The sequence below is a fragment of the Neoarthrinium moseri genome (genome assembly GCF_022829205.1).
Source record: "Neoarthrinium moseri strain CBS 164.80 chromosome Unknown scaffold75_Wmoseri_CBS_16480, whole genome shotgun sequence".
NCBI lineage: Eukaryota > Fungi > Ascomycota > Sordariomycetes > Amphisphaeriales > Apiosporaceae > Neoarthrinium > Neoarthrinium moseri.
In genome coordinates this window covers 40,880-62,326 of record NW_026055189.1, presented here as the reverse complement: position 1 = coordinate 62,326, position 21,447 = coordinate 40,880, and the positions used below count along the sequence as shown (strand labels likewise).

At 54.5% G+C, this 21,447-nt stretch overlaps 9 protein-coding genes across 9 annotated transcripts; 3 read left to right on the top strand and 6 right to left on the bottom strand.

Annotated features, from left to right (window-relative positions):
- Nucleotides 1–1,349: 1,349 nt before the first annotated feature.
- On the top strand, nucleotides 1,350–3,393 carry JN550_011865 (uncharacterized protein; the record flags this gene model as incomplete). The annotated part of the gene is made up of 7 exons (XM_049310277.1): nucleotides 1,350–1,554; nucleotides 1,620–1,789; nucleotides 1,844–2,358; nucleotides 2,525–2,915; nucleotides 2,987–3,143; nucleotides 3,193–3,288; nucleotides 3,350–3,393. The coding sequence occupies 7 exons, from the start codon at nucleotides 1,350–1,352 to the stop codon at nucleotides 3,391–3,393; spliced, it is 1,578 nt and encodes a 525-aa protein (XP_049166147.1).
- A 623-nt stretch (nucleotides 3,394–4,016) lies between these two features.
- Nucleotides 4,017–6,272, top strand: JN550_011864 (uncharacterized protein; the record flags this gene model as incomplete). Its single annotated transcript, XM_049310276.1, has 8 exons — nucleotides 4,017–4,317; nucleotides 4,373–4,501; nucleotides 4,561–4,593; nucleotides 4,647–4,764; nucleotides 4,825–4,861; nucleotides 4,986–5,783; nucleotides 5,870–6,108; nucleotides 6,230–6,272. The coding sequence occupies 8 exons, from the start codon at nucleotides 4,017–4,019 to the stop codon at nucleotides 6,270–6,272; spliced, it is 1,698 nt and encodes a 565-aa protein (XP_049166146.1).
- A 571-nt stretch (nucleotides 6,273–6,843) lies between these two features.
- JN550_011863 (uncharacterized protein) lies at nucleotides 6,844–7,915 on the bottom strand (the record flags this gene model as incomplete). The annotated part of the gene is made up of 3 exons (XM_049310275.1): nucleotides 6,844–7,503; nucleotides 7,567–7,718; nucleotides 7,771–7,915. The coding sequence occupies 3 exons, from the start codon at nucleotides 7,913–7,915 to the stop codon at nucleotides 6,844–6,846; spliced, it is 957 nt and encodes a 318-aa protein (XP_049166145.1).
- A 1,413-nt stretch (nucleotides 7,916–9,328) lies between these two features.
- JN550_011862 (uncharacterized protein) lies at nucleotides 9,329–10,294 on the bottom strand (the record flags this gene model as incomplete). Its single annotated transcript, XM_049310274.1, has 1 exon — nucleotides 9,329–10,294. One exon carries the CDS (start codon nucleotides 10,292–10,294, stop codon nucleotides 9,329–9,331), a length of 966 nt encoding a protein of 321 aa, XP_049166144.1.
- Nucleotides 10,295–11,574: 1,280 nt separating this feature from the next.
- On the bottom strand, nucleotides 11,575–13,200 carry JN550_011861 (uncharacterized protein; the record flags this gene model as incomplete). The annotated part of the gene is made up of 1 exon (XM_049310273.1): nucleotides 11,575–13,200. One exon carries the CDS (start codon nucleotides 13,198–13,200, stop codon nucleotides 11,575–11,577), a length of 1,626 nt encoding a protein of 541 aa, XP_049166143.1.
- A 1,211-nt stretch (nucleotides 13,201–14,411) lies between these two features.
- On the bottom strand, nucleotides 14,412–14,922 carry JN550_011860 (uncharacterized protein; the record flags this gene model as incomplete). Its single annotated transcript, XM_049310272.1, has 2 exons — nucleotides 14,412–14,727; nucleotides 14,822–14,922. 2 exons carry the CDS (start codon nucleotides 14,920–14,922, stop codon nucleotides 14,412–14,414), a joined length of 417 nt encoding a protein of 138 aa, XP_049166142.1.
- A 1,731-nt stretch (nucleotides 14,923–16,653) lies between these two features.
- Nucleotides 16,654–18,208, bottom strand: JN550_011859 (uncharacterized protein; the record flags this gene model as incomplete). Its single annotated transcript, XM_049310271.1, has 4 exons — nucleotides 16,654–16,769; nucleotides 16,829–17,375; nucleotides 17,518–17,931; nucleotides 18,062–18,208. 4 exons carry the CDS (start codon nucleotides 18,206–18,208, stop codon nucleotides 16,654–16,656), a joined length of 1,224 nt encoding a protein of 407 aa, XP_049166141.1.
- A 708-nt stretch (nucleotides 18,209–18,916) lies between these two features.
- Nucleotides 18,917–19,947, bottom strand: JN550_011858 (uncharacterized protein; the record flags this gene model as incomplete). Its single annotated transcript, XM_049310270.1, has 3 exons — nucleotides 18,917–19,400; nucleotides 19,493–19,755; nucleotides 19,816–19,947. The coding sequence occupies 3 exons, from the start codon at nucleotides 19,945–19,947 to the stop codon at nucleotides 18,917–18,919; spliced, it is 879 nt and encodes a 292-aa protein (XP_049166140.1).
- A 1,158-nt stretch (nucleotides 19,948–21,105) lies between these two features.
- JN550_011857 (uncharacterized protein) lies at nucleotides 21,106–21,438 on the top strand (the record flags this gene model as incomplete). The annotated part of the gene is made up of 1 exon (XM_049310268.1): nucleotides 21,106–21,438. One exon carries the CDS (start codon nucleotides 21,106–21,108, stop codon nucleotides 21,436–21,438), a length of 333 nt encoding a protein of 110 aa, XP_049166139.1.
- Nucleotides 21,439–21,447: the final 9 nt, after the last annotated feature.

Here is a 21,447-nt window from a genome sequence, read left to right as displayed (position 1 = left end):
TACCATCAAGTCCCGTGGAGACTCATAAATCATGGCTTCAGTGTGGGACTCGATTTACGATGGATAATCACTGCGTTGCTAGGCGAGCCAGGATCACCGTTGTGTTAGTGTGGCATGTAATGCAATCCGTACATCGGCGTCTGATAGAGATGCATTAGCGCAGGATGCATTGGATTGAATGCCGAGACGGGAGCTCAGTCCTTTAGGTTCCTCGTCTAATTTAACCAGCACAGTTCGTTTGGCTAAGCACATATGTACTTCGACATGTCGTGGGAGATTGGCCTATTAAGGTCATGGACGGCCTCCTATCTCACCACACTGCCAAAAGGTTTTTTTTTTTTTTTTTTTTTTGGGAAACCAGCTGCTTGCATATATCACACTTCCAGCCAGATGTGTCCAAGATGATCCCACGCCCGTTCGTCCTAAAGCATTTTCTCTTCCGTTTCACTCTACGCCTTCTTCCATTGCTTACTGCTGTGTCTGTTTTGCGGTGATTTAATAAGCAGCCTATGCAGTCTCCTCTTGGTTGCCCACTACCTAAGCGGTGCCGCGTAATGGGGTAGTTGCATTGCAAAGGTTGCCACCCCAAGTTGGTGTGAAACACTTACATATTCCTGCAATCGTCTGTTCATAGCAAACCCTTTCACATGCCACTCACAAGTTATATGTTCCATCCGACTGGGAAGCTTCAGAAGCCAGCCGCTCTCACAATGAACAAGACACACTTGACTCACGCAGTCACACTGAAGCAGTGGTTAAATTCTCAGTTCATGCGGGAACTTGATGCTTCGATCCTGTGGTCAGGATTCACAAGATTCGTCATCTTGAAGGCTTCTGGCCACTTCTAAAAACTTGTAACTACACAAATGCGAGACTGTGTTTTAAATGACAGATAGATTCATGCCCGAAGAGGCAGAATAGAAAGCTTGCAATTGTTATGCATCAGCAAAGATGACATTTCACTATGTCACCCCGTATGAGGCAATCAACTGTCTGCCGGACAGTCCGAGACACGGTGCGAAGTTATTATCCGTACGGTATCTTGGCTTGGGCTCCAGGCGCGCCGATGGGTCCGTGGCGGAGGGGGGTCTCCTGAGCCCCGGAACCCCACGGGGTCGGGTTCGTTTCAACGTCTCATGCAGCACGGCCACGGCGCAGCCTCATAAACCCTCCCTTGCGGCCGCTTGTCGTACATCATCCGTGGCGAGAAGGCGCTCTTTCCAAAGGCCCGGTCGACACACTGTCACATTCGTTGGTCGAGAAGTTCTGCGGCTGCCTCTCATTACTGTGGATGTTGCCTTTCCAGGCTGGTCGGCTTGTAACTTAGTGTTTGCTGCAGCTTAGCCACGATGGGCATATTAAAGCAGAAAAAGGTCGTCAGACCTCCGAAAGGCCTTATCCCGGGTCAGCGCCGCCCCGCAAACATTCGCTATGTATACTCCCTCACTTCTTTCGTCTGCCTCGGCTCTTTTCTCTTCGGGTGGAATCAAGGCGTCATGTCCATGATCATTGCCGATGCCAGATGGCTGGACCTAATGAAACCTGCCAATGATTGTGAGTAGGCCCCGCCCATGCGCAGCTCTCAAGTACGACTCTCTGTATATGCCAACATCTCATAGGGACCATTGGTTTTGTCGTCAGTATATACAATATAGGCTGTGCCTTGGGGGCCATGACAGTTGGTTTCTTTGCTGATTCGATTGGACGAGAGCGAACAATTTCCCTAGCAACGATCATCTTCATTGCTGGGGCATTGCTGCAAGCTGTGTCATATACTATAACGCAAATGGTACCATCGGACGAAGTTCCTATCATTACATGCTGTGGCTGACAACCCTATTAGACCTTGGGCCGCTTGATATTGGGCGTCGGTGTAGGGGCCTATTCAGCTGGCGTGCCGCTGTACATCACGGAGATCGCGCCGGCCGCCGTTCGCGGCAGAATCGGAGCCATCAATTTGATGATTCTTTGCTTCGCCGAGATGGTTGTTTTCTTCGTTGTTTACGGCTTCTTCTTCGTCGAGTCGAACGATTGGTGGAGGTATCCCATCGGAATTCAAGTTCTGCCGGCTTTGGTCCTAGCATTGGGTTGCTGGAGCTGGGTTCCGCCGTCACCTCGGTGGCTCGTGGCACAAGAGCGTTACGACTGCGCGCATGAAGTGCTCTCTAGACTCCATGGCTCGGATGTTGCTGAATTTGAGATGAAGGAGATTCGAAACTCGCTCTCCGTAGAGGGGGCAAGTTCGCAGGGTATATGGGCAGACATGTTCCGGCAGCCTGTTCTTCGGATAACCTTTCTTGGAACCACGATCCAGTTTTTGCAGCAAATTACGGGGACTAACTCAATCTTCTACTGTCGGTAATCCCAACGTCCATATTGTTCGTTTCTCGCTACTCTATGGATTGATCTATTTGGAGCAGCTGGCATGTCCACTAGACTTTCGGCGTGTTCATCACAAGCATCGACGATTATGTTCTGCCAAAGCTGTTGAAAACTGGAAAGCTAACACATCTCTTCTCTGTAGTGTGAGCGTACCATGCGGTCCTTCCTGGTCGTACCCAACTGCTAACCTTTCCACAAGCGCACCGACACTGTTTATGAGGGGAGGTCTTAGTGCCGAGAGCGCGAACCTAGCAACTGCAGGAGTCGGTGTCGTGCTCTTCTTTGCAGCGTGGATACCAGTCTTTTTCTTCGACAAACTTGGCAGGAAAACCTGGCTTCAGATTGGTACCGTCGGAATGTTCGGTTCATTGATTGGAATAGCAGCATTTCTCCGCCACGCCGAACACTATCCTGGCGACCCAACAAACAATGGCATCGTGGCCTTTCCCTATCTCTTCTACACTTTTTTCAACATGAGCTGGAGCTCCGGCTCTTGGACTTACGCTGCGGAGATTTTCCCTATTTCGCTTCGGGTAAAGTTAAAATGTATACCCAAGTTATGTTGGAGTCTCCGGTAACTGACTGAACTCTGCTGTACCTACAGGCCAAGGGGAATGCACTCTGCACAGCCTCGTTATGGATATCCAATTTCATCGTTGCGCAGACAACGCCTCCGATAGCCAGCGCTATAGGCTGGGGTCTTTACGTCCTGTTGGCATTCTTTTGTGTAATCGCTTTCTTATTCGTAAGATTTGCTCTTGGTATGTTGCAACATTCTATCACGCATGCGCTTAGCTGAACATCCTGCAGTGGAAACAAGAGGTCGATCACTTGAGGAGATGGCTGAATTGTTCGGCGTAGAGGACGGCACGATGAAGCAAGACACCGAAGATTCTGAACGAAACGGTAAGGCTTCCACAGTGAAAAATGTATACAGAGTCTTGCTCATGACTGATCATTTCGCTAGAATTACTTCGCCATAGTTCTGACTCTATGGAAGACACGTTTTAACACTGGAGATACATAGACATATCCAAGAGAAGCATGCTGTTCGGCGCTATTGCTTCCCACGGGTTCACACAATAATTTAATTGTTTTCGAGTCTATCTCGGAGATTTCCAGTAACTGAGGCGTGAAATCGTCGTGCGATTGCGATGTTATGCCACATCAAGGTTGTCAATCGGACACCGACTTCGGCTACCAAACCTAGTGTATCCCATCTCGGTGACTTGTCCGAGTTTCAGGGAAGACCTCCTCACGTTGCTCCAACATTATTCCGAGGTACCAAATGCAAAATAAAGAACTAGCACCCCATGTAACTGGAGAAGTGGGGGTCGATCATCGCTTCCCCGCATAGCCCCAAGCGAGAAAACAGTATAGCGCCTACGCACCTTACTCATGTACCTTCCTCTGGGTGGTTATACACAATTGTGCATTGAATCAGTTGACAGGGTACAAGTCCTCCGACGTTGTCCGGTTACACGTCATGCTCGGTCGCTTCTGCAACGATCTTGAGATGGAAGAAAATTTCTGGGGGCCAATTCTGTCCTAACATCACCTCCAAATTTTAACAGTCTGGAGAAATACATCGCGCCGACACACTCATTGAGTTTCACCAGACCAATTGCAGCAAAATGGCAGACGATAGAACAAAGGAGCTTCCAAAGGCTTCGGGCGCATCAATACACAAGGATATCGAGGCTGCACCCGCAGTGGCAAGCCACCTCGAATCTGTGAAATCTGGTGTAAAACCCGCACTTGACCAAGATGCCGATGTGGCAATGACCCTCTTCGATCATCCAGACCAGATTCACGAGCCGCGCGACCCCGAAGAGGAGAAAAAGCTTGTCTTAAAGATTGACTTCATGATTCTGCCGTACTTGGCCGTATGCTATGCGTTCTTTTATATTGATAAAACAACGCTGTCTTATGCTGGTAAGACTCCGTTTTCTCTGCTGTCCCGTCCCGAGCTAACATGATTGCCGCAAAGCAATATTTGGCATCCGAACGGACTTGGATCTGCAGGGGGCCGAGTATAACTGGCTTAGCTCTATGTTCTATTTCGGGTTCCTATTTTGGGCTTTTCCGACGAATTTCATGATGCAACGATTCCCAATTGGTGAGAGATCATCCCCCCTTTGCTATCTTACGTCGTATAAGCCAACTAGTCATCTGTAGGGAAGTATCTGGGCATCAACATCTTCATGTGGGGTAAGAGTCATAGACCTTGAGCTTCAACCTTCGGAGAACTGAAGTCACTCCAGGGTTCTTTCTCATGCTTCAGGCCGCCGTCCACAACTTTGCCGGGCTTATGGCCCTGCGTTTCTTAGCGGGTGCTGCCGAAGCCTGCTCTGACCCTTCTTTCATGCTCATCACAAGCATGTGGGTGAGTCTCAATTCCACGAAAGCCCATCTGGGTCCCCCTTACTAAACATGCCTTAGTATACTCGACGACAGCAACCTGTTCGAATGGGCTTATGTGAGTAAAACCAGGCAACACATTTCCACCCTCCAGACCACTTTAAAGCCTCGAAGTGGTTGATTTCTCGAAAGTAACAAACCCTCTCGGGGGCTGTGAAATGAGACTGGCCCCCATGGAGCAGTTAACGAACGATTTCCTAAACTTTTCGGATGTAGGGTATACTGCGAATGGGTTTGGCATTGCACTTGGTGGCCTCCTTGGTTATGGTATGCAGTCTCTGACTGACCTCCGTTGCGAGATACTCACCGGTGCGATAGGAATCGGAAGCATCAAGGGCTCTCTGCCCTCGTGGAAATATGAGTTTCTTATCATCGGTGCCCTCTGTTGCATCTGGGGCATAGTAATGTTTATATTCCTCCCAGATTCACCGGTAACAGCCAAGGGGCTCACTCGTGCCGAAAAACGCATGGCCGTTCAACGGTTGCGTGAAAACCAGACGGGCATCGAGAACAAGCATCTGAAGTGGCCTCAAGTCCATGAAGCCTTCATGGACATCAAACTTTATCTCTTTTTTTTCCTCGGAGTTGTCTGCAACGTCCCGAACGGCGGTATCTCGAATTTTGGGACCCTGATCATTCAAGGGTTCGGCTTTAGCACTCTTGGCACGACTCTCATGCAGATTCCATATGGTATCATCATTGCCATCAGCATTTTGATCTGCGTGTATTTGAATGATCGATTCACTAACAAGCGATGCTTGTTCATCCTTCTCTTCCTCTGCCCCAATATTGCGGGTGCATTTGGATTGCGCTATGTTGCTACGGATCAACAGGTCGGCAGGTTGATATGTTACTACCTGACGGGACCCTACAACGCCGCCTTTGTCATGGTTTTGTCGCTGACAACTGCCAACACGGCGGGTCACACGAAGAAAGTGGTGACTAATGCGGTTCTCTTCCTTGGATATTGTACCGGCAACGTGAGTCCCTATTCCTCCGACCCTATTCCTCCGACCCTATTCCTCCGACCCTATCTTTGAACACATTGCTAACAATTGGATGGCAGATCGTGGGTCCGTTCTTCTACTTATCGAGCCAGGCACCCTACTACGCATTGGGCATCTGGTCGATGATTGTGTCTCATCTCTTAGAGGCTTTCATTATCGTTGTGTTCTGGGTGCTCATGAGTTACGAGAACCGAAGAAGGGACAAAATTCAGTCCGCGATGACTGGTGGTCTAGACGGGAGAGACTTGGACTCCACTGCATTTGCCGACATGACGGATCGTGAAAATCTCAATTTTAGGTACATTTATTAGGAGAACAGGAAGAGAAATAACATATATAAGACTGCCTGAATATGCTCCCAAGTGGCTTGTCATCGTCCGACTATGGCCTTAGAGCTTGGCTGATTGATATGAAAACAGAAGTCAACCAGTGAATGGCCATGCGGCCGCGAAGTCGATCTAACTGATTCGAGTATACAAAATCTCCTGGGAAGAGGAGAGTCTAGTAATCTAGGGCGACTTGACACATCTCTGTCTCACCAGGTTTCTTCGCATATTTCTCATTCCTCCTCCGACATACTATGTACATCGCACTGGTGGCTGCCAGTACGCCTCGAAGTATGGTGGCGCGCCGAGTGTGCAGAATACACCGGACTAAGCGGCTGGGCTCAGTCTCACTCTCTATGAAACATGTACAATAGGCTCACATCCTTGAAGTTGTTCAGTTATGCTGTCGTGTGTGCTCCCATCTCGTTGATGAACCAGCCGCATTGGTTATGAGAGAAGAACAAGTACACCAGAGCGGACCCTACTAGATAGTCCAGCTGCTCTTGGTTCACCATGTCACCCCGTCGCCACGAGTATGACAGGTCGGAGTCGAGGCTTCTTCAGCCAGGCTACAGCTCTGTCATTATTCATGACGCCACAAGACATTGGTATGATACTCTAAAATTATTATTACTATTATCAAGGGTAGCACTCTGCCTCTTCGTGTGCCGCCCTTCGCCTTCTAGACGTGATCGGGACATCCTCTCCTAATTCTTTTCTGTCAAGACATCGAGGCGTTGCAGGATCGCAGTCGTGTTGCAGTTCTTGGGCGCAGTGTAGTCAACTGTGTACAGACTGATAGCCACCTTGCCTGCGTTCACAGTATCGGTCTCACCAGGCAAGGAGCAGTCTCCGTTCAGGCAGGTGTTAACGCCAGGACTCCTGGGAGACACATTGGCCCAGGTGAAGGTCCCTGGCACGCTTCCGGGCACGGCTTCATTAGTCTCGGCTCCTCCGGTGTATCTAGTTTTGACGATTTCGAGATCGCTCCAGTTTGAATATAGCTTCGGGTAGTTGACGTTTCCGCCGTAACCCAGAGGCAAAATCGGCCTCTGCGCAGTGGCAGTGAATGCGTCCACGATCTGACCGGACAGCTCAGCAAGCCAAGTATACTCGTTGGTGGAATTCGTGATGGCCTTATACGACGCTGCGGAGTTCGAGCCCGAGAATGCTATAGCCGGGATTCCTCGGGAAGTAGCGGCGTAGGCAGCGCCGGCAGTTCCTGACAAGGTCCACACGAACGGGCCCAGGTTGGTACCATAGTTGGGCCCAGTGACGACGAGATCGGGCACGCTGAAGTTGGCAAAGTTGGGCAAAACGTAATCTAGTGCGACGAAAGTGCACGCAGCCGGTGTTCCATTGTAGTACTGGGGGGAGACAACGAGTTAGCAGGGGACAGCATATGGTTTCTGGACTTTTTGATTGCATACCCAGATTTGGCTATCAACTGGATCTGGACCAACTGATGGGCTGCCGGCAGGAACCAGGTTGTACTGCGAATTTGCCGTCAAATTCGGGTATGTCGTAAAATCAGACCGTCCTCCTTGGCCGCTCTGGGGTGTAGCCGGTGCGACAATCCAGACTGATCTCGTATAAGTAGCTATTGTACAGGTTGAAGCACTCGACCGACTTACCATTGTGTCCCTTGCCCTTGAGCACCTTATAGAATTCTCTGAGGTTGGCACTTCCAAAGCCGTCATCATTGTTCATCAAGATGTTCAGGCCTTGGACAGAACCCACCAACAGGGCAACCCCGGCGAGGATGGATGAGCTTCGCATATTTGCTGGTCTAGCTCGCGTACGGACGTGTTCAACAAGCGGTGAATTATAGCAGCGCTTTCTCCGGTAGGTACGCAACACAGATCGCAAGAGGTCGAAGCTCGCCACATCCAGCGCGGCCAGCCGCGCCTCTTATGCAGATTCGCATCCACAGAAGCAAGGCACGCGACACATGACAGCTCTATCTACGGTTGGTATGCAGGAACAAACTAGAGCATGGTTTATGGAGATTAGGTGCAGCGTATCTCCTGCCCCCTTGAGTAAGGCCAATCTGGGCACCGGCGTACTACCCTGGAGATGGTAGCGGGAGGATAAGCGAGACAGGGGCTAATGCACGCTAAAGAGTGGTGCTCTCGGCGGCCGGCGGCATTCCGCTGTGGCCTGGTTGTATTCAACTCTACCAGTAACCACATCGCTGGGTTCACAAAGACATCCAATTGCGGGATACCAATGCAACCTACCGACGTAGTTAAGCTTTTCAGGAATGAAGCTCTCTTACGGGTACCGAGCGTGGTGTGTCCGACTTCGATCCCGACTTCTTTGATACAACTTGATATAGCAACACCACCAAGTACAACCGAATAATTCACTTATCAATAGACACGCTACACAGGGACATAAGTTAAATACCATCAACTTCGTGTCGACTATTTCAACGCCGGCGCAAGTTAGGCGGCATAACTTGGAGCGCACGAAAACTCATCACATTCTTCTACAGAACATTGTATTCTGTTATGTAATCGCATACAGTACTCCGTTGGTCGACCATGGACTGGATTTGTGTCTTTCAGTACTTGTTGAACCTGTCAGCTTCTCGTAGGGAGGACGAGTATTAAGAAAGTTGGATTCTGAAGCAAGTTTACGCCTAGTGTGTCAAAATGAGTGGTGAACTTGTACGTGGAGGTGCGTGCAAACATGAGTCGAGTCAATTAGTCTTCTTGCAGAAAGTTTAGCAAAGTGCGGAGGCTTTCGCCCATCCTGGCATTCATTTGAAAACGTAGCCATGAGATCAAGACGGCGGAATCAGCAGACTCAATAGCTTGTTGAATTCTAGCACCTAGGCTTCTAACAGGTTCGGGTTGGTCAGGCTTCCAGCGTGCTTTCCGGAATCTGCTTCCGTGTATTGACTCCATGATATGGGCTAGTTGACGGCTGATCACCACCGCGTCCGGTCATGACATAGCTTACATTCATATCTGACTCATTCGGTTTGTACCTATCAGGGTAAATTGTCACTGCAGCAGGCAACTGAAAGGCCGTTGAATAGTTAAGAGAACCTGCAGTCGGAAAATCTGCGCACGCACCACTGGCGACCAGCAATTTGAATGACATAGAAAGCGTTTCTTAGACTTATATCTGCCTTATGGCATTTTGACCGACAACCCCTTTCCGACATGTCAACTTCCGTCATCCCTACCCCTTCATACCTCTCGCGGCTAGCATTTCTACAATCTGATCGGTCAACCTCTCCACCATCTGCAACCCCGGGTCGTGGTCCGGATTGACCTCGGCCACGGTCAGTCCCCCAACCTTCTGACTGCCTAGGAAGACTCCCAATGCCCGCATCATCTGCTCAAACGTTACCCCGGTGTAATTCGGTACGTTGGGGAGTGGAAACATGCGCGGGTCGATACTGTCCACGTCCAGGTGCACCATAATGACATCGACCTTGTCCTCAAGGTAGTCCAGCGCTTCTCTGGCGCGCTGTTCCGGCTCGCGCGCCACAGACGCCGAGCTGAGAACCTTGAAGTTCCTATCTAGGAGGTACTCGAAGTGCTCACGCTTGTTGGCCGGCCAGGATACATTGGTGCCGAACAGTACCGTGTTGGAGGCGTCACAGACGGGCTCCCCGGACGCACGGGAGAACTGCTCCATGACCTGCAGCGCGCCGGGGGCCCGGACGAGGTGCGTCATATTCATGCCAGCGAAGATTCCTGTGGAATCTGCATTCGCTGGAGAGGCGAGGTCGGTATCAGCATCAACATAGACCAGGCCGACACGAATTGGAGGTGACTGCAGGCTTGCATGCTTCCAGAAGGCGGAGAGAATGGCAGGTAACATGCAGCACTCGCCGCCGAGGATGAGCTGGAATTGGGGCGATGTGGAAGATGAGGTCAGATTTTGCGTGATCATGCTATATACACGCTTACAGACTTCGATGTTGATATCTTCATTGCGAATGCCGCCCGGGGCGCACGTGGCTACCGAGTATGTCGCCGGCGAGTCTAGAGGGTGGTGCTCCGAGACGGAAGAGAGGCCTGCATCTCGTAGTTTCCTCACGATGCCCACATCTTGGAAAGCTTTGGGCGCTTTGGATTTTCCTGGGATGATGGACCCGCAATCCGCAGGCACATAGGTAATAGATATCGATCGTGACATTGGCATGAGACGGTTGGTTCCAAGGGATCTAAATGGAAACCTCTGCGAGGATTATCCGCCGTACTTATATATGATTTGGAAAACGTAGATAACGATATCGTCTCAATTAGATGTCAATAGGGAGGGCGCGTCGCACTGTGGTCAATCATCGGATGTCTCTGCAACGGGGCTACGCCTTTAACTTGACCTCCGCAGCATGTGACGTCAGCCTTGTTGGCGATGGAAGCTTAAGCTTGCTTTGACTTGACAAAAGCAGTAACTCCGTCGATTTGATTTTTGTCAGGGCATGCCCAGCCTGATATCACAAGACTTGAGGTTCTCTTTGGGATAAATAGTGATTTCATCGAAGTTAGTTTCCACTATCAGTGCTATAAGTCAAATATAGGAGCCAGGTCGGGCCGGGCCGCGTCCTGGCCGAGCTAGCCTCACTGACAGCCCACCACCTAAATGCTATAACAAAGTAAATATCTAGGTACAGTAGTCAACAGGCCGTTGTTAACCCGATTAAATCGTCTCCAAAACGGAAGGGGATTTCTCTCCAGGGCGTAGTACACACCCTCGGGACTTCGAAGATCATGGCGCCTTGAGCCTCTACGAGAACGCGATAGAGTTTTATCGGGCGTTGTCAGCCCACTTTAGAGTGTATGCGGGATCAATAACTCGGGTCCCTATATCTCCTACAAACTTTTCAAAGCCAAGGAGGGTAAAGAGAGTGAGTCGGACTCTCGTTTGGAGTTATGGTCATGGTCGACACAACACCTCTGCCCGTACCTACTTCTTTCTTCTCTTGTATCAGAAGTCAGCTTATACCGAGTGGGAGGCAAAGGCGGACCTGGTAGAGGGCACAGCGACCTGAGGTCAGGGTTTCTATACTCATAGTGTATCCCCTACAGAGGAGTCCGAGTGCAGACAAGTTGAGACGTGTCCCTTGGGAATAATCTGCTTGCCAGCGTTTTTGGCACGCCGTAAGCAGGAATAACGTAACACCACTCATTGACTGATTGAATTCACTGGGAACGGTGTGAAGCGGTCATCCACACTGATGTCACAGTAGGAATGCAAAGATGGTTGAGATCAAAGCGTAAAACAAGAACGTATATGCCACGCCAATCCACAAACAAAGTCTTTATTGGTATCTACCAAGTTGCCGTTCCCCCAACGCCATACTATGCATTGCAATTTCATGTACAAGTGGTTTTCCGTTCGGCCAAACGCTTATCAAACATCGGAAACCCCGGTTCTCTGGCCCAGACGGCTGCGGCGCCAATGGCCTCCCACGTCTAATCCAGATATCGAATGACGCCGTCCATGCCCGCGACCGCGACCTTGCTCGTCTCCTGCGGGTGCCACTGGACACACGTGACGGCCTGGTCGCTGACCTGCATCTTGTGGTACATCTTGCAGGTCTTCCAATCCCAGAAGCAAACGTAGCCTGCCGAGTCGCCGCTCGCCAGGAACTGGCCGTCGGCGCTGATGTCAATGTCGATCCCGGTACCGGCATTGTTGTGGCCACGGTAGCTCTTCTTCCTGTTCTGTCGGAACTTGTCGTTGGCGCCATACACGACGATCTGATTGTCGCTGGACTGGTACGCCACGTACTTGCCAGACGGGTGCGGCGCGGCGCGGGTCATGGGGTACATGTAGGGCTCGGCAATATATTTGATTGGCACAGGGATGTTGTAGTCCCATGCGCGCAGGGACTTGTCGTCGGAGGTGGTCATGAATCGGCGGTTGTCGTCGACGAAGACAATGGTGTTGATGGCGTTAAGATGGTGGTCATACTCCTGGACAACTTCCTTGGTACGTGTGTCGAACTGGACGATTTTCTTGTCCGACATACCCGCCAGGAACTCATGCGAGTGCTCGGGGGAGGGGTTGAACCGGATGACATGTGGCGTCTTGCCAGTCGTGAATTTGTTGATGCAGGTGCCCGTCTCGGTATCCCACAACTTCATCATGCGGTCAAAGGAGGCGGACAGGAACTGGGTGCCCGAGTTGTTGAAGCAAATATCCGACACGGCCTTGGTGTGTCCCGAATACGTCCGCAGGAGCTCCTTCTGATGATACATGTCGAAAATCTTGACCGTCGAGTCGGCGCCGGCAGACAGCAGCAGGTGGCCCGAGTTGGGGAAGAAGCGCAAGCCAGTGACGGCCTTGTCGCCGTGGGATTTCCAGGTATTGACCGTCTTCTTGGGGATGAAGTTGGTGATGCTGCCGGGCTCCTTCCGCAGGTTGACGTCGAGGTCGGTGGGAACGTGCATGTAGGTCCGGCCCTGGTAGTCGTGCAGCGATTCGCCGTGGAAGGTCGTGGTCTCGTCGCCGAGCTCCTCGACCTCCTTCCTCCGCGCTATGGCCTCGGCGGGCGCGGAGACGACGGTGCCGCTGGCGACGACGTCGTCGGCGTCCTCGTCCTCGTAGACGTACTCGACCTCCTCGTCGGTGGCCAGCTCCTCGTCATCGCCGACCTCCTCGTACTCGTCGCGCGTGTACTTGGCCCAGGGCCCGACGTAGGCGCCGTCGCCGTCGGCCACGGTGGCGTCCCCCTTGCCCTGCCTGGCGGCGCGCAGGCGCTTGGCCTCGTCCTTGACCTGCCTGCCGGTCAGGAACTCGCGCTCCGGCCCGCCCCTGCGCTCGACGGCGCGGTGCTTGCTGCGGAAGGTGTGCTCGCTGACAAAGGTCTCCTCGGCGATGCCCGTGGGCACGTTCTTGCGCTTGGTGGCCAGAGCCGAGCCGGAGCCGGCGGCGGCCACCGAGTCGTCCTTGAAGGGGTTTGCGGGGCCGAGCTTGGGCCGCGACAGCTGCTCGCCGGTGTAGGGCACGACGGCATGGTCGGGGGCGGCCTCCTGTCGCAAGACGAGGGCATCCCGCGACGCCATGTTGGGCGGATACTCGCCGAAGTCGGCCATGGCGCGAGAGTCGCTGCGCCGAGTAGGGGTGTTGTCGAGTTTCGGAGGTCGAGGCGCCTCACTACCTATCCCGTCGCGACGAAGTGATCCCTGACCTGAGGATTGGCTGGCTGGCTGTTACCAGGTACTGACTGTCCTTCCCGTCTGTCTGGATTGTATGGTATGGAAATTTGGTCGAGCCGCCCTGTGCCAGCTGGGGCCACGACGTTGGGAGTGGCCGTAAGTCTTGGCAGCTGCCAGCTCCCCATGTGTCAGGATCACGTGACTTTGGCGTGGTTATCAATCCCCCTTTCGTTCCAGTGAGTTCGAGTTTCGCCACATGTAGATGGACCGTTCCGGATAGAACCAGCAGTTTATGAGAGTGGCCGATTCTGGCCGCCCTTTTGTAGATCCGGGAACGGTTTCGATTTCCACGTGGAATGCGCCTCGGGCTGGTATTCTGTCCATAGGACGAGAACTCAGTTCTGATCGTGAAGGACAAGGCCGCCAGGGATGGCTCCGAGTTGTACCCTCAAAGCAATAACATATCGCCCCTCCCGCATTCTGTTGATGCGGACCGTGCATAGCCAATCATACAGGCAGACGCTCGCACGCACTCTATCCAGTAGTGGGCCTCAAGCCTGCCTAAAGAGATAAGACGCCTAGCCTCAGTGCGAGACAGAGAGAGAGGGAGACACGGACAGGCGCCGTAGCCAGTGGGTGATGAACGCTACAGGGTATTATTTAGTTGTCATTACTATACGTCTGAAAATCGTCGTACTACAAAAACCACACAACGCCGGCAGTTCGAGGATCTGCCTTGTTGGTCCCAGGTCGACAAGAGAATGCCACACGCAAGAACCGCTTGTCTTGATCTTCCGCCGCACCTGCCCAAATCGTCTAATCGTCCATGACCTGTCCAAGTCGTATTCGTTACTGTATCGTCGAGTGTAGGAATATAAGGGTACATATGCAATCCTCTTCCGAGGGCGGTGTCGTTGCCATGTCGATCCCAAGCTACATTGACCCGTTTCATTCCCTTGGCCTCAAGCCGATGCCCGCCAACCCTCCTTCCATTGAAGAGGATTGAGATCTCTTTCTGCCCGACCATGGACAACGCCCTTGCCCACGTAACTGGGGGAGGCAGCAGGGAGCAGCCGCCACCGCAGCAGCGAGGCATGGGTCTGGAAAGGGCCAAATCGATGTGCAGGCGGAGAAGCAGGCCGTCCAGCCTAGTGCGTCTCGTCCCTGATCAGGGCGACGATCATGCTGTACAGATAGAAGAAGAACATGACGAGGTGGAAGCCCAACTTGAAGAAGGACTCCTTCTTGTGGACATTAAGCTTGCGGAAGATCTCGGTGGCATCCAGCAGGTGGGTGTTCTCGACGATCTTCTTGACGTTCCAGGCGAGCAGGGGTAGGTTGAGGATGAGGGCCAGCCAGTATCCGTTGATGAGGAACAGGAAGGTCAGGAAGCCGTGCACGGCGGCCTCGGGGATGATGTACGTGTTCAGACGGTTGCACAGATCGATGGGGTTGATGTAGTCGCTGCGAGGAGAGAGGAGGCGCACAGGTCAGTCGCGAACGCCTTCATTCACGGGTGGGCGGGAAAGAAAAAGGAGGCAGGGGGTTGTTGACTTACCATTCCAGGTCGCTGTACATGATGGTGAAGAAGACCTGCAGGAACAGGTTGACGGCGTTTATCAACACCGCAAAGAGGTATAACCACGCCTCGCCCGACATGATGAACGGTGGTATTTGGGGGGGTAAAGAGCTTGGAGCTAGCTTTCGGACGATGAGGGGGGGAGGAGGTTAGGACGGAGCTGGGGAGGCGCGCGGGCCGGTCACAAATTGGAGTTGTGAGAAGATGGAGAGACCGGATCAGAGGCGATGTGTCGGGTCGGCGTCGACGGAGGTGGCTGTTTGGAATGATGATCTGTCCTGGCTGGGCCTGATATTTCAAGGTTGTGGGCGAAAAGGCAAGATCCGGCAACGGGTCGTGGTAGTGGTGGTGGTAATGGTGGTGGTAGTAGTGGTGCTGGTCCGGTGGTGGGAAAAAGGCGCCAACTCCAATGATGAAAGCGGCTCGGGCTCGGGCGCACGCGAAAAACTTCGGTGGCTTTCCTTTCCCTCGAGGCTGGCAGGCAGGGGCAGGCAGGGCGGGCTGGTTGGCTGGGCTGGCAGCAAGGCCCCCCCTCCGAGGCAGAGAGGCCAGGCCAGGCCAGGCCACCAGCGGGCTCGCCTGTGCTTTGGCTTGGGGGGGCCCCCTTCGAGCAATCGAGCTTTGAGCTCTTTTTTTTCTTTTTGCCCACTGAGAGTGTTGACTGACAAGACTGGCCCACGTAACAGTAGATAGACAGCGCGGGAGCCAATGGTGGCAGCCAGCGAGCTGGAGCTTCCGGGTTAGCTAGCTAGGTAGCTGCTGCGAAGCACAGGGGTGCCCGTCGTGCCCAGCGCCTGCACGGATCTTCTGGCGTCTAAAGCGTCTGCTGCTCGCCTGCCCGCCTGCCCGCCTGCTCAAGTACCTACCCGCGGGCCTCGAAGTACCTGCGCTCTCTGCCCAAGCTTGCCCAGGATCCTGGCGCTCGCGACCGCAGTGACGTCTTGGAGTGGAAACCGCCGGCCCCAAACGATTGCGATACCTAACCTAGGTACCCTGTCAAGCCTGAAAGTGCTTTGGCTGTCTTTGGATAGAGGCGTGCTGCGCAGGTACCGTAGAATCACGATGAGCAGGAGCAGGAGCAGGAGCAGCATTAGGTAGGCGGAATAGCTTGCTTGCAAGCCGTCTCTCTGCTACAATTACGCTCCCGAGTCTCTGATTGATGACTGGATGAGCTCGCCGGCCGATTAGTTACCTAGGTATCGGCACAGTAGGAGGGTGACCCGCACTCGTAGGTAGTTAGCTACTGTAGGCGTTTACTGTAGGCGTTTACTGTAGACGCTACCTAGTTAGGTATCCCTTTAATTCGGTGGTTGGTGATCCGTAATCCCCACAGTGTAACCAAGAGCTTTTGCACAACTCCCGGCCCCTTGGCGCATAGCTTGACCAGAAAGAAAAAGAGCTGGGGCTGGGATGCGTCCCCTATCACGTTATGCACGGATTGCATAATTGCCTAACGATGGAAGTGAACAACAAAACATGATGCACTGGCGGCCAGAGTTCCACAAAAGATACCGAGTATACCGCCGTATGTATACAGATTATAGATGCCCGCGAGCAGTCCCGTCTCAACCCAACTTGCAAGCATTCTCTCGCAATGCGTCTGGGGATTTCGAGATGTCCGCCCATACTGAACGCCATAGCCCGGGCCCCCCCTCTAGGTATCCGCTCTAGGTATCCGAGGGTGATTGTCACTACGAATACCTGCACGACTCGTCGCCCCCCGTGACAGAATACGCGTGATGGGCGCTCGTCCAGTGGTGCATCATGTCCAGCCCGCGTCTTACCAGCCTCCCGCGCCAACGGATGCGCTCCTAGCCACTGGCCGTTCCGTTCTGCGCCGCCGGCATCGCTACCGGGCCGCCCGGCGAGTTCTCTTGCCTGGCCGTCAGGATCTCCACCCCCGTCTCCGTCACCAGCAACGTGTGCTCTGTTATTGTACCACGGTTAGCCATGCATGTCCCAGCTCGACCCACGGGTGTCACCTACCAAACTGCGCCGTCTTCTTCCCGTCGATCGTGGTGCTGGTCCAGTTGTCCGGCCAGGTGACATCTCGGTACTTGCCAAGCGCGATCATGGGCTCGATGGTGAAGGTCATGCCCGGCTTGCACTCGCCCACGGCCTTGTTCTTGGCATAGTGAGGCACGTTTGGCGGGCAGTGGAAGATGCTGTTGATGCCGTGGCCACAGTACGTCCGGATCACGCTGCAGTTCTTCTCCTTGGCGTGCTTCTCGATGACGTTGCCAAAATCCCGGATCAGCGTCCCCGGCTTGACCAGCTTGATGGCCTCGTCCAGACACTCGCGCGCCGTCTCGACGACCCGCACCGCGTCCGGGTCGGCCTTGGCGCGGTCGCCCACGTAGTACGTCTCGTTGAGGTCGCCGTGGAAGCCCTCGTGGTACAGCGTGACGTCCAGGTTGATAATGTCGCCGTCCAGCAGCACGCGCTGGTCGGGGATGCCGTGGCAGATGACCTCGTTCGGCGATGTGCATATCGACTTGGGGAAGTGGTTGTAGTTCAGAGGCGAGGGATACGACTGCGAGGTGTGAAGATGGTGTCAGTCATGGCCGGTACTGGTACTGGTACAAACCCAAAAAAAATTGTATGCATGTATAGAAACCTGGTGAGACCGCTCTCTCCCCCTCCCCCTTCTTTCCCCCTGGGGCGCAGATACTTACGTTCCGCTCAACGCATGCCTTGTGGCAGACCTCATCCAGATAGTCGGTGGTGATGCCGGGCTTCAGCTCGGCCGCGACAATGTCGAGCACTTCGCGAGCCAGGCGGCAGACCTTGCGCATGCCCTCCTGGGCCTTGGCGTCGAGGATCTCGATCTTGTTCCGGTTCAGCAGGCGCGAGCTCCGGGGGATGCCGGTCTCGGCGTAGTCGGGGTGCGGGATGGACTTGGGCACAGGGCGCCTGGGCGACAGCGGGTAGACGGGGCGCAGAGGGCCGGTGAAGGCGTAGGTCGGGAAGGGGTTGAAGAAACCAGTCGCTGGATCAGGCTTAGAGACGACCTTGGGAGGGATCAAGCTGTGGAGAATACCGTTCTGGGACTTGCCCTGCGCAGTCTTGTGCATGGTCTTGTGGTCGGCCTGCGTGGACGACGGGGTCAGCGAGGGCCTTGATGGACCAGTTTTCGTTCGCCCGGCCGGCGCATCTCCTCTCCTGCGAGCCCGAACTTCGGGCAGGCTATGCTGTGCTGTGCTATGCAGCTGTACCTACCCAGCTCTTCTTGAAGCAGTCCTGCGAGCAGAAGAAGCTGCCCTTGATGCCCAGCTTCAGACATGTCGGGCACTGCAGAGACCCGGCCTCGTTCTCGCAGTCGACGCCCAGACACTTCTTCTTTGCGGGGGGTTCGGTGTCGCCCATGATGGAGGTGGTGCGCACCTAATGCAGGGAATTGGGGGGAGAGGGGTGGAAGGGGCCTAGGTGTCACGGCGCTGTGCTGCACACGGGATCCTCAAGACTGGTCTGCCTCGTCTCCGATCTGGGCGTGGTGTCGGTGGCAGCGTATCGTCGCGCGCGCGGGGTGGGTAGTCTGCTGGCCGTGTCGCGGTTTTGGAAAATCCAACGGGTGTCCGGGTGCCCCACACTGAAAATCGAGAAGCTGGAAGACCGGCCGACTCGGTACCCGCACCTTGGCCACCACCCGAAGGTCCACGGGTACTACCTTACCAACCTACAGCTAATGTTTACCTACTTCCACTTCATAGCAGTCGCCGCATTGGGAGTCCGGCTCTCTCTACACATCATGCCCCTGTACCAGAACCAGACTGTCAAACCGATCCTGGTGATCACCTTGGTACCTAGCTTTCTGCATAGTCCGACGCAGTACGAGCTGTTGGGCTCCCGTTCAAGCTTAAGCTTGCCAATCATTGTGCAAGTAGGAAACTTCACGTTCGAGTATACATACAACCCCTTTCTCCCGACCTTACCTTGCCTTGGCGTACCTTCGCATCTGGGCAACTACAGCAGGTAAGTGGCTGAAAGGATCAAATGGCGATAAGAAGACAAGTGCTTCGATATTCCGTGATCCAACAGGAGCTGGGGCAATAATCTGTGCGTATCATCCTGTAGCTAGGCAAAGTGTGCATTCTTCCCCCCAGTGTACGACAACACATTCACCTGCCCGCTCAATGTGCCGTTTTGGCCCCCGTACTCGTGAGGGAGCCGGGCCACCTCCAAGCCGGCCTCGCGCTTGAACATCTCCCGTGCAAGATCTCTCCCGTCCTTGACCCTGTACCTTCCAGGCCGGCACCCTTCAAACAGGGCGTCCTCCTGCTTTCTCCTCACCGACTCCCAGAACCAGACGTACCAGCCGTACAGCGTGGGCACGTTGACTTCGTAGCGGGCCCTCAGGCAGTTCGGGTAGTAGTAGCCCAAGCCCCTCGCCTGCTCCCTGGCCTCGTGGATGACACGGGGCTGGGGGAACGGGCGTCTGCGCAAGTCATCCACCGTGATGAACCGGTAGTAGTCAAGGTCGGGTGCAATGGGCGTCTCGACCGACGACATCAGCAGCCGCATCGCCTTCTCTACGACGTAGAGCCGGAACCTGTAGAACCTGCGTCGAGCAGTGTATCAGCGATCCGGCGCGCGGCATGACGTGACAGAACATGGCACCCGGGCAGGACGGGGAGGCGTGGCGCAACTCACGCTGCCGCGTCGCCGAACGTGGCCTGCACGTCCTCGACCTTGTCGTAGTACCTGTTGTAGATGATGACCTGCAGGTGCCCACTGCCGAGGTCGTGGCATGTCACCTTGCAGGCCTGCTCATACGCATCGCGGTTCAACGCCTTCTTGAGCATCTCCCCGGGCTGATGGCGTTGTCTCCAGTCGAGAATCCTCTTGAGCTGCCGTGCCGTGTCGTCAATGTTGCACATGTTGTACCAGAGGATCTTCAGCAGGATGACTCTGGTCTGCAGGTGCGTGGATGGATCCTGTAGGGTGATCCCCTAGATCTCCTTATGCTCGTGGACGCTCGCCGTCTCCCAGAGAGGGCGCAGGAAGTCGTCCCATGACGAGGAGCGCGACTCCTGGAGGCGGAGGTGGACACTATTTGCGCGCTGGACCAAGGCACGAGAAGACAAGATGCTGGTGGTAGGGCGCATGCTGGGAGAGGAGGAGATGGCCCTGCTGGCCAAGCAGCAGAGACGAGATGGTTCTGGGGTAGAAGGGAGGAGGGGAAGATGGGAGGCACAGGCGCCTGGCTCCCAGCGACCGATCTGATGCTTTGGATAGCACTGAGGTACATGTCTACTTCGCAGGACGGGCTCCAGTCACGATCCTGGGGGAAAGCAAGAAATTCAGCAGCAGTAGTAGCCACGTTGATGACTCGAGCACCTTCCCGTTGCCTTTCCGGGGGGGTAGGGGGTGCCCAAGGGCACCGGTACCGGCACCCGACGGTCTTGCAAATCCAAGCTTGGAGATTGTCAAGAGATATCTCATCTTGCCCTGCCTACGGGGAGAGGAGGAAGTCCCGAGGAGACGGAAAGCCCCGGGCTTGCCCGGTGCATCCCTTCCACCTTTAGCTATACCTTCCCCGGTATCTTATATGGCATACTCCCAACCAACCCGATGGGTGTGCTGCCAAGTGCTGCAGGTGTTTTGTCCAATAATGGTGTCAGATCCGCGGGGCTAACATAAGCGCCTTTCTGGCCCGTGGTAAGTGATATGGGCAGGCTACCGCGGTCGTGTTTCGATCTTGCGTTTACATCTGTTGCTGGCGCTTCTTCCCGGTGCCGTCGCTGTCGCTGTGCCCGGCGGTGATGAGCGTCCGCTGCTTGCGGATTACAGGGGGGGGTGGTTGACTGGGTGGGTAACTTGAGGCGATTCTACCTGTTTTGAACTGTTCTTTTCCACTCTGCGGACAACTTGTCTTTTCGTCTTTCCTCTATGTACTTCCTATAGAGATGAGGAATTACAGCGGAAAGGTGCGCTCAAAGCAACAGTTCCCCCCAATACCAAGGTGGTGGTCCTGCACTAACACCGCTAACTTGGGCAACATCGACAGCGGCAGCGGGGCCTGTGGCTGTGCAGTGGAGAATTGTGTTTTGCCAACTTCGCTTTGAGCCGCCCGAGACGTTGACCCAAGCACAAGTTCGACTATTGCTTGTAGTCTGCCGAACGCAGGCCGCCCGCGATCTTCTCCCCCAGCGCTCCCCGAGCCCGAGCCCGAGCCCGAGCCTAAAGCCTAAACCAGCGAGTCGGCGGCCCACGATCGACCTCGGAGCAGATCCCCAAGCCAAAGGCAAAGGGCGAGACCCGCGATGGCAGCCTCGAATGCGGCCAGGGCTGCGCGCCCCGTGACAAAGCCTGCCTTCACCAGGGCGCCCGCGCCTGCACTCCCGTACAAGGGCACCACGCCTGCCGCGCCTCCCGTTGGCCTTGGTGGGCAGCTTCCACAGAGCCTCCGCCCCCCTGTGCCGAAGCGAGTCGACCTTTCCAGCCCGGCGTACAAGGCCGCATCGAGGAAATACGTCAGTGTCATGATCGCCACGCCCATCTTGCTCGTCACCTCGTACGTTCTGTTCGACCGTCTCGTCATGGGCAAGGAAGCCAAGTCTTTGCAGCCAAAGGCAGCTGCCCAGGACGTCATCTGAGCACCTGAG